Raw genomic sequence first — 11185 nt, 5'->3', positions numbered from 1 at the left:
ATTATCCAAATTCATAAATGTTGCCACAAATTATTTTCCATTGAATTTGTTCATCACCATTACAGTAAACTGAATTCGTTGGAGAAAGCAGTGAATGATCACCATTTTCAAAGACATTATTACCAATGCAGTTTTGCCACTACTGAAGTGGTTACCATTCAGTTGTTACATTCTTTTATTAAGCGATTGAAACTGGACTGATTTTGCAGCACATTTACATCATTTCCTGGTATGATTTCTGTTCAATTTTATTACCGTGTAAATTGATATGTCTCAATTTTTCACCCATATGCAGCTGAGGGGAAATAAAGAAAAACCCGATTTCTTGGATGAATTGATATCACTAGATAGAAGTGGATGAGGATGAGTAAAGTGGACTGTGAGATCCGACTCTTAGAAACAGAAACGTTAAAAACAATGGGCACGATCACTTGGCTAGTGTTCAGGCTAGATTTTAAAGAGACACTGCCCATCTAGGCCTCATATGGAGCCAGTGATCATTAATGGAGAATGTGTGGAGCAGGTTAAGACCTACAAGTATCTGGGAGTACAGTTAGATGAGAAGCTAGACTGGACTGCCAACACAGATGCCTTGTGCAGGAAGGCACAGAGTCGACTGTACTTCCTTAGAAGGTTGGCGTCATTCAATGTCTGTAGTGAGATGCTGAAGATGTTCTATAGGTCAGTTGTGGAGAGCGCCCTCTTCTTTGTGGTGGCGTGTTGGGGAGGAAGCATTAAGAAGAGGGATGCCTCACGTCTTAATAAGCTGGTAAGGAAGGCGGGCTCTGTCGTGGGCAAAGTACTGGAGAGTTTAACATCGGTAGCTGAGCGAAGGGCGCTGAGTAGGCTACGGTCAATTATGGAAAACTCTGAACATCCTCTACATAGCACCATCCAGAGACAGAGAAGCAGTTTCAGCGACAGGTTACTATCGATGCAATGCTCCTCAGACAGGATGAAGAGGTCAATACTCCCCAATGCCATTAGGCTTTACAATTCAACCGCCAGGACTTAAGAACTTTTTAAAAGCTATTATTAATGCTTTTTGAGATAGTGATTTAGATGCATATCATATTTTTTTACTGAGTTAAGTATTGTATGTAATTAGTTTTGCTACAAGTGTATGGGACATTGGAAAAAAAGTTGAATTTCCCCATGGGGATGAATAAAGTATCTATCTATCTATCTATCTATCTCCATCATCTCTTCCTGATTACCAATGCTAGAGTGTGAGGTGACAGAACAACTGTTAAGTGATCAGAGGGTATTTTTAAAATATTATTTTCCTCTTTCTATTCTGATTGGTCAAGTGATTTAAATCCAGGAGTATCAATACAGGGATGTTTGTCTGTTCAAATCTAATACAAAGTAATTAAGCCATCAATAAATCAAACAGATGGCTGGGTAAACGATGTGTTGCAGTTGCAACATGTAGGAACTGGTGGACACCATTGTGGCCAGATTTCTAGCAAATGTTGGCTGCTCGGGGTCAATGAGCTGGAAACTGAGTTCCAGCCATTAGACCATCGAAAACCTACAGCACAATACAGGCCCTTCAGCCCACAATGCTGTGCTGAACATGTACTTACTTTAGAAATTACCCAAGGTTACCCATAGCCCTCTATTTTTCTAAGCTTCATGTACCTATCCAAGAGTCTCTTAAAAGACCCTATCATATTTGCTTTCACCACCGTCGCTGGCAGCCCATTCCACACACTTACCACTCACTGCGTAAAAACTTACCCCTGACATCTCCTCTATTCCTACTACCAGGCACCTTAAAACTGTGCCCTCTTATGTTAGCCAGTTCAGCCCTGGGAAAAAGCCTCTGACTATTGACATGATCAGTACCTCTCATTATCTTATACACTTCTATCAGGTCACCTCGCATCCTCAGTCACTCCAAGGAGAAAAAAAAAATTCTATGCATTTAGGAAAATTGAATATAATCAAACCAGATCAATGTAGTTTTATGAACAGTAAATCATATTTGACAAATTCACTTGAATCCATTGAGGATGTGGCAGGGAAAGTTGATACAGGGGAACCTGTAAATGTAATGTATTTAGATTTCCAAAAGGCATTTGACAAGTTGCCACACAAAAAACTGATGTATATCTTAAATGCCCAAGATTTGTTGCATGTATAGATCATGTCAACTATGCCTCTAGATGGATGACAATTCAGGGAACAGTTCTTTAGTCACAGGAAGCAAGTGGTTGAAGAAGCCCTAGAGATAACCTTAACCAAAGGGACTACAATAAACCCAATCTCATTGGAAACTGACACCAAGCTAAACTATGCCATTGCTCCAAAACTTTTAACCTTTCTTGACACAATGCTATATTTAACCTCTAACAAGCTTTCTGCTGGAGTGGAGCTAATCTATATGATAAATAGAAATTCTCTCCTATCACAGATCTTCTCTTTTGCTTTTTTGACCCCTTCCCCTTTTGCAAATTGAAACTTTTTAAAATCTGATTATCGCATTCTGAAGAAAGATCATAGAACTGCAGTGCTAACGTTAATCTAATTTCACATATGCTGCCTGGTATATTGTGCATTTCCAGTATTTTGTGTTTAATTTTAGGTATCCAGGATCTGCAGGTTTTTTTTAATTTCTGAGTTAATGAAGTATGATCCATGACTCAAATTGCCCATGCATTCCCTGCCTACACCACAGGGTTTTGCATAGGTAAAGGAAATCATGACTCAAGATTTATTGACCCAATAATGATATTATGTTTGAAAAGTGTGCGCACCTAATATTAGTTTCTCACTTTTATAATGAAGATATCATTGCATTCTGCCTGATGTGCATTTGATTTTATACTTCTGATTCTAATGTCTAAATCAGGATTTATGTATAGATGGAGCAATGGCTTCCATTGTGGACATTACAGAATAGAATAATTCTTGCCCCTGCAGGTTGATTAGCCAAAATTAATTGTTATTTACTGTCTTCTTTGTTTCCAGTGATTCCATAATGTGACCTCCTCTGATCATGCTCTGGAGTCTACCATTTAGTACTTTACTGAGGCCTTTTGAAAATTCAAATATGTTGGATCCAGTGCAGTAACCTTTATACTTGTCAGTTCCCCAAATAATCCCATAGTATAATCATACACGATACTCCCTTTGAAAACTGTAATTCTTGTTTCCTGAATTTTTTTACATCTTTGAGTTAATATCTAGTTCTTTCTCTTAGCACCGGAGTCAAACCAACTGGTTCATTGTGTCCAAGGGTTGTCTCCAATAATTTGGTACCACTATTTTAAATTTCTTTTACCCAAATGTGATAATGGTTTTGTTATCTCTTTCCTAATTGTCTTTAATACTAAAGAATACATTTCATTTAGAGCAGAGGTTTAAGTTTTCCAGGTTTGATTAATTTACTCAGCATAATTTTGTCTCAAATGTTTCTTTTATTGTTTGATCTTATTTAAATACATAGATGCCTTCTGGCAAGATAATTGAGACAAAGTATTGTGTATTCATTATAACTCAGCTTGATTTATTATACAGTTGCATTTGGGAAGTGGTTTTAATGTCTAAGGGACAAATTGAGGTAATCATTGATCACTGTATAATTATAGTACTGCAAGTTGAATTGATGAGATCTTCTGTTGGACTTTGTTTTTATTTATTTGTCATTGAGATACAGCACAGAGTAAGCCCTTCTGGCCCTTTGAGCTATGCCCAGCAATTCCCCAATCAGTTTTTAATGTTAGACTAATCATGGAACTATTTACAATGACCTATCAACTGGTACATCTTTGGACTGTGGGAGGAAACTGGAGCACCTGGAGGAAACCTATGCATTCATGGGGAGAATGTGCAATCTCCTTACAGGCAGTAGTGGGAATTGAACCCGCATCACCTGTACTATAAAGCATTGTTCTAACCACTACCATCCATTCAGGGCCCCAAACAGTCCTTCCTGTTGAGGCAACTCTTCGCCTGTGAAACTTCTAGGGCTGTCTATTTTGTCCATCGCTCTCAGTGCAGCCTCCTCTACATTGGTGAGACCTGCCCTAAATTGGTGAACCACTTCGTCGAGCACCTCCATTGCATCTGCCAAAAGCAGAACCTCCCAGTGGCCAAACGTTTTAATTCTGATTCCCTTTCCTGTTCTGACATGTCGGTCCGTGGCCTCCTCTGGTGCCACGATGAGACCATCCTCAGAGTCAAGGTGCAACATTTTATATTCCATCTGGGTAGCCTCCAACTTGACGGCTTGAATACTGATTTTTCCTTCTGGCAAAAATACTTCCCTCCCCCTCCCCTCTTCTTCTATTCCCACTGTGGCCTCTTACCTCTTCTCACCTGCCTGTCACCTCCTCCGGGGTTCCCTCCTTTCCTTTCTCCTATGGTCCACCCTCCTATCAGATTTCCTCCTCTCCAGCCCTTTACCTTTCCTACCCACTGGTTTTCCCTATCACCTTCTACTATCCTCCTTCCCTTCCTCCCACTTTTTTTTATTCTGGTGCCTTCCCGTTCCTTTCCAGTCCTGAAGAAGTTCTCAGCCCAAAACGCTGACTGTTTATTCATTTCCATAGATGCTGCCTGACCTGCTGAGTTCCTCTAGCATTTTGTGTGTGTTACTTTGGATTACAGAATGTATTCTAAATAGAGCAGGTATCAAAAACCATAAACATTATTCAATCATGATTTAATACTATTGTCACTTTTGAAATAACAATAGAACTTTCATAACATTTCGTTCTAACTCTTCTAACATTATCAATGCTGATGTTAAATAACTGGTCAGACTTTGATTCACCATTCCATTTTGTTCATGCAATATGCTAACAATACTAATATGTAGGATCTTCGCACTATTCAGACTTGCATCTTATATAAATCTTTCATGTTGCATCTATAATGTATTGAGCTTTGACAGCACTCTGTGCCAGGTGGTATCTCTGAATGAATGGCAAAAGTCAAGGTGAACTTCAGGAGATTGAGTGGGCACAGCAAACCTTCCATTTGACAGTTAAAAGCTTCAAAGTAATAGCAAAGCGAGCAAAAAGAACTGAGCAATAAATTACCCTGGCATTAACTTGATTTATTCATTTACAGTATAAATGCTATTCTTCTTATTGATGATGCTTTCTGACAACAGGTTAGTTAAATGACAAAGAATAGTCAATATCCAATGTGAATATTCATGAAAAATCCTAACATTACCATTGTATTTACTGTCTTCTCAATTTGTACAAAAGCAAACAATTGAAAATGGTAGTCGAGTTGTTAATTTAAAAACAGAAACACTGAATAATAACTAGGATATTAATACTGACAATGAAATTTACATTACAACGGAACATACTCTTGTAGTAATCATTACCAGCAGTCCTCTGAAAGTGCATGTTCTTTCACGAACCACAGAATATGGTATTTGGTCAATATTAGCTCGATGTTCAACATTTTATTAACACAGCATTTTATGATCACACAAAAAGAAAATTCCCATTGAAACATTGAATTACTTTGTAACTGTATGTGTATTTAATCCAAGTGTCTAAAAAGTATTTCCATCAGACCGAAGACATAAGATAGTTAAAATATCAGGGAGTTTGCACCCTGGAACTTTCTGTGGTCATAGTTCAATGCTATGCATACTTTAAAGTCAACATGAAGCCATAAAATTTTGCTATTCTCAAAGGCTTAGGTGAGATGTCTGCACTTAAAAGATCTTACAAGCTTTAGAAGAATGAATATGATAAATTGACTTCAGGACAGCTTAAAGATATATCGATGTTATTACTGTCCTAAATAAGGCTGTTGTCCTACTGATACTTTCAGTCTTTCTAGTCTATCACAAGAGTAGAAAATTAACTTCAATCTTTTATTGACTGTTTCATCCAAGCTGCTTTCCCATGCAGAGAAAGATATTTAACCCACAAGGCATGCACAAAATAATGCACACCACAATACACATAGTCTTTAGGGTTCTTGGCAAGCTCAAACTAACTCTGGTAGATTAGCTTGGAATAGTTGTGCAGACAGATCCAGGCATATTATTGTTGTGACCATCTTCTGACTTTTCATGTGCCAGACTGCAAATTCCATTTTCTTTGCTGGATGGCTGCTCAACTTCTGCCTGTGATTTTCGTAATCTGAAGAGCAAAAAACATAAAATGATGTTTGAGTACAGTTATGAAGAAAGCTTACTTCACATACTAAATAGATAAGTAAGCATGAAAAAAATCATAACACTTGATCTATTGTTTCCCCATGGAACAATAACTTCCCAAATCCTAAATACAGTGATAATTGTAAAGCTGTCATTTTATGTCACATTATTTTTAAGTTTTCTACATTTTTCCAAAATTTTCTTTGTTATTCTTCTCAGTAGAGGTCACAAGTTTGGGAATTGCTCTTGATGTGACCTGGATGAGTTGGTTAATTGTGTAGATGACATATTTGCCGGCATTTCTGTATTGATGGTGCGGGACACTTATGGTGGTTGATGAGGGGTTAGTCATACAAACTGTTCCATTCTAGATGGTGCTGAGTGTTGTTTGGGATGTACTTATCCAGGCAGGTGGTAAGTATTCCAAACCAACAACAGCTTGTGCATTATTGATAATGGAAATGCACTGGAATGTCATAAAGTCAGCCAGTAAAGCGGGAAAAGTTTAAAAAGGCAAGGAATCTTCAGCGGTTTTAGATTTGGAGCAAGAAGGCTGCGAGTGGAACGGCTAACGATTTCTGGAGCGAAGGCATTTTACTACTCGGGGTAAAGAGAGGCAAGACTGCGCAGGCGCGTGACGTCAGCCAGTACAGCGGGACAAGTTTAAAAAGAAGACCGCCATATCCAGTGAGCAACATTTGGAGCGGGAAGCCGAGTGAGGGTAGCGAAGTGAGAGGGCTTTGGCTCAACAGGCTTAAGTGACAACGAGGTGAGGTAGGTTTACCTGAGTTAATTGTGGAAAGGAAGTATGTGTGTGAGGCTGGTTTTCTGTGCTCAGTGTCAGATGTGGGGGGTCCTGGAGTCTCCCAGCCTCCTGGACAGCCATATCTGCACCAGATGTGTCGAGCTGCAGCTCCTAAGGGACCGCATTAGGGAACTAGAGATGCAGCTCGATGAGTTTAGCCTGGTCAGGGAGAGTGAGGAGATGATGGAAAGGAGTAATAGCTAGGTGGCCACACCGGGGCCATGGGAGACAGACAAGTGGGTAACAGGAGAGGGAAGGGGAAGAGTCAGGTACTAGAGAGTACCCCTGTGGCTGTACCCCTTGACAATAAGTACTCCTGTTTGAGTACTGTTGCGGGGGGGCAGCCTACCTGGGGGAAGCAACAGTGGCCGTGCCTCTGGCACAGAGTCTGGCCCTGTGGCTCAGAAGAGTAGGGAAAGGAAGAGGAAGGAAGTAGTGATAGGGGACTCTATAGTTAGGGGGTCAGACAGGTGATTCTGTAGATGCAGGAAAGAAACTCGGATGGTAGTTTGCCTCCCAGGTGCCAGGGTCCAGGATGTTTCAGATCGCGTTCACGATATCTTGCAGTGGGAGGGAGAACAGCCAGAAGTCGTGGTACATATTGGTACCAATGGCATACGTAGGAAAAGGGAAGAGGTCCTGAAAACAGACTACAGGGAGTTAGGAAGGAAGTTGAGAAGCAGGACCACAAAGGTAGTAATCTCGGGATTACTGTCTGTGGCACGCGACAGTGAGAATCGGAATAGAATGAGATGGAGGATAAATGTGTGGCTGAGGGATTGGAGCAGGGGCAGGGATTCAGATTTCTGGATCACTGGGACCTCTCTTGGACAGGTGTGACCTGTACAAAAAGGACGGATTGCACTTGAATCCCAGGGGGACCAATACCCTGGCGGAGAGGTTTGCTAAGGCTACCGGGGAGAGTTTAAACTAGAATTGTTGGGGGCGGGGTGGAATGGGAACCGAACTGAAGAGACTGGGGAAGAGGCGGTTAGCTCACAAATAGAGAAAGCTTGGAGACAGTGTGTGAGGGAGGATAGGCAGGTGATAGAGAAGGGACGCACTCAGATCGACGGTTTGAGATGTGTCTATTTTAACACAAGGAGTATTGTGAACAAAGCGGATGAGCTGAAAGCATGGCTCAGTACTTGGAGCTATGATGTGGTGGCCATTACAGAGACTTAGATGGCTCAGGGACAGGAATGGTTACTTCAAGTGCCGGGTTTTAGATGTTTCAGAAAGGACAGGGAGGGAGGCAAAAGAGGTGGGGGCATGGCACTGTTGATCAGAGATAGTGTCATGGCTGCAGAAAAGATGGACGCAATAGAGGGTTTATCTACGGAGTCTCTGTGGGTGGAGGTTAGGAGCAGGAAGGGGTCAGTAACTTCACTGGGTGTTTTTTAAAGGCCGCCCAATAGTAACAGGAATATCGAGGAGCAGATAGGGAAACAGATCCTGGAAAGGTGTAATAATAACAGAGTTGTCGTGATGAGAGATTTTAATTTCCCAATTATCGATTGGCATCTCCCTAGAGCAAAGGGTTTAAATGGGGTGGAGTTTGTTGGGTGTGTTCAGGAAGGCTTCTGGACACAGTATGTAGATAAGCCTACAAGAGGAGAGGCTGTACTTCATTTGCTGTTTGGAAATGAACCTGGTCAGGTGTCAGATCTCTCAGTGGGAGAGCATTTTGGAGATAGTGAGCATAATTTTATCTCCTTTACAATAGCATTGGAGAGGGATAGGAAAAGACAAGTTAGAAAAGCGTTTAATTGGAGTAAAGGGAATTATGAGGGTATCAGGCAGGAAATTGGAGGCTTAAATTGGAAACAAATGTTCTCAGGGAAAAGTACGGAAGAAATGTAACAAATATTCAGGGGATATTGTGTAGAGTTCTGTATAGGTACGTTCCAATGAGACGGAAGTTATGGTAGGGTACAGGAACCGTGGTGTACAAAGGCTGTAATAAATCTAGTCAAGAAGAAAAGAGCAGCTTACAAAAGGTTCAGAGAGCTAGGTAATGTTAGAGATCTAGAAGATTATAAGGCTACCAGGAAAGAGCTCAAGAAGGAAATTAGGAGAGCCAGAAGGGGCCATGAGAAGGCCTTAGCGGGCAGAATTAAGGAAATCCCCAAGGCATTCTACAAGTATGTGAAGAGCAAGAGGATAAGACGTGTAAGAATAGGACCTATCAAATGTGTTAGTGGGAAAGTGTGTACGGAACTGGAGGAAATAGCAGGGGTACAGTACTTAATGAATACTTCTGTATTCAATATGGAAAAGGATCTTAGTTATTGTAGTGAAGACCTGCAGCAGACAGAAAAGCTTGAGCATGTAGATATTAAGAAAGAGGATTAAGAAAGAGCTTTTGGAAAGCATCAAGTTGGATAAGTTTCCGGGACCAGATGAAATGTACCCCAGGCTACTGTGGGAGGTGAGGGAGGAGATTGCTGAGCCTTTGGCATTGATCTTTGCATCTTCAATGGGGACGAGAGAAGTTCTGGAGGCTTGGAGGGTTGCAGATGTTGTTACTTTATTCAGGAAAGGGAGTAGAAATAGCCCAGGAAATTATAGACCAGTGAGTCTTACTTCAGTGGTTGGTAGGTTGATGGAGAAGATCCTGAGAGGCAGGATTTATGAACATTTGGAGAGGTATAATATGATTAGGAGTAGTCAGCATGGCTTTGTCAAGGGCAGGTAGTGCCTTACGAGCCTGATTGAATCTTTTGAGGGTTTGACTAAACACACTGATGAAGGAAGAGCAGTAGATGTAGTGTATATGGATTTCAGCAAGGCATTTGATAAGGTACCTCATGCAAGGCTTATTGAGAAAGTAAGGAGGCATGGGATCCAAGGGGACATTGCTTTGTGGATCCAGAACTGGCTTGCCCACAGAAGGCAAAGAGTGGTTGTGGACGGGTCATATTCTGCATGGAGGTCCGTCACCAGTGGAGTGCCTCAGGGATCTGTTCTGGGACCCTTACTCTTTGTGATTTTTATAAATGACCTGGATGAGGAAATGGAGGGATGGGTTAATAAGTTTGCTGATGACACAAAGGTTGGAGGTGTTGCTGATAGTATGGTGGGCTTTCAGATGTTACAGCGTGACATTAATAGGATACAAAACTGGGTTGAGAAGTGGCGGATTGAGTTCAATACAGATAAATTTGAAGTGGTTCATTTTGGTAGGTCAAATATGATTGCAGATTATAGTATTAATGGCAAGACTCTTGACAGTGTGGAGGATCAGAGGGATCTTGGGGTCCGAGTCCATAGGACACTCAAAGCTGCTACGCAGGTTGACTCCGTGGTTAAGAAGGCATATGGTATATTGGCCTTCAACAATCATGGAATTGAATTTAGGAGCCGAGAGGTAATATTGCAGCTATATAGGACCCCGATCAGACCCCACTTGGAGTACTGTGCTCAGTTCTGGTCGCCTCACTACAGGAAGGATGTGGAAGCCATAGAAAGGGTGCAGAGGAGATTTACAAGGATGTTGCCTGGATTAGGGAGCATGCCTTATGAGAATAGGTGTATAAGATGATGAGAGGTATTGATCGTGTGGATAGTCAGAGGATTATTCCCAGGGCTGAAATGGTTGCCACAAGAGTACACAGGTTTAAAGTGCTGGGGAGTAGGTACAGAGGAGATGTCAGGGGTAAGTTTTTTACTCAGAGAGTGGTGAGTTTGTGGAATGGGCTGCCGGCAATAGTGGTGGAGGCGAATACGATAGGGTCTTTTAAGAGACTTTTGGATAGGTACATGGAGCTTGGTAAATTAGAGGGTTATGGGTAAGCCCTCTATGTCAAATGTCAAAGGTAGGGACATGTTTGGCACAACTTTGTGGGCTGAAGGGCCTATATTGTGCTGTAGGTTTTCTATGTTTCTAAGTGAGTCACTCACCACAGAAGACTCGGTCTATGATCTGTTCTTGCAATCCAGTTGAGTTTCTGGTTAATAATGACCGCTCTGTGCAAGGTTGATGGTCTGAAGGATAGCAATGCTACTGAATGTCTAGGGTAGGTGGTCAGACCCTCTCTTACTGGAGATGCCTGGCACTTTGTGGTACATATGTAATACTTCACAGTTCATGCAGGATTGTTGCCTAGGTCTTGCTGCATGTGGTCATAGATTGCTTCTTTTTCTGAGGAGTTGTGATTGCCACCTGTACTAGAAAGAAGGTAATTGATGATGTTAAGCCAAGGATGCTGCTAAGGAACTCCTGCAGCTGGGATGATTGG

The 11185-nt window shown here is 41.5% G+C and overlaps 1 protein-coding gene across 5 annotated transcripts in view; it reads right to left on the bottom strand.

Annotated features, from left to right (window-relative positions):
• Positions 1-3405: 3405 nt before the first annotated feature.
• LOC140726361 (serine/threonine-protein kinase 32B-like) overlaps positions 3406-11185 on the bottom strand; it is a 291326-nt gene continuing 283546 nt past the window's right edge. For all 5 annotated transcript variants that reach the window (XM_073042634.1, XM_073042632.1, XM_073042636.1 and 2 more), the window contains one exon: positions 3406-6122. In XM_073042634.1, coding sequence (XP_072898735.1) covers positions 5987-6122 — 136 coding nt within the window. In that variant the 3' untranslated portion in view covers positions 3406-5986. The remainder of the gene's footprint in view (positions 6123-11185) is intronic.

The sequence above is a fragment of the Hemitrygon akajei genome, chromosome 4 (genome assembly GCF_048418815.1).
Source record: "Hemitrygon akajei chromosome 4, sHemAka1.3, whole genome shotgun sequence".
Lineage (NCBI taxonomy): Eukaryota > Metazoa > Chordata > Chondrichthyes > Myliobatiformes > Dasyatidae > Hemitrygon > Hemitrygon akajei.
Note: the sequence above shows the minus strand (reverse complement) of the source record. Positions and strands in the feature narration are given on the sequence as shown.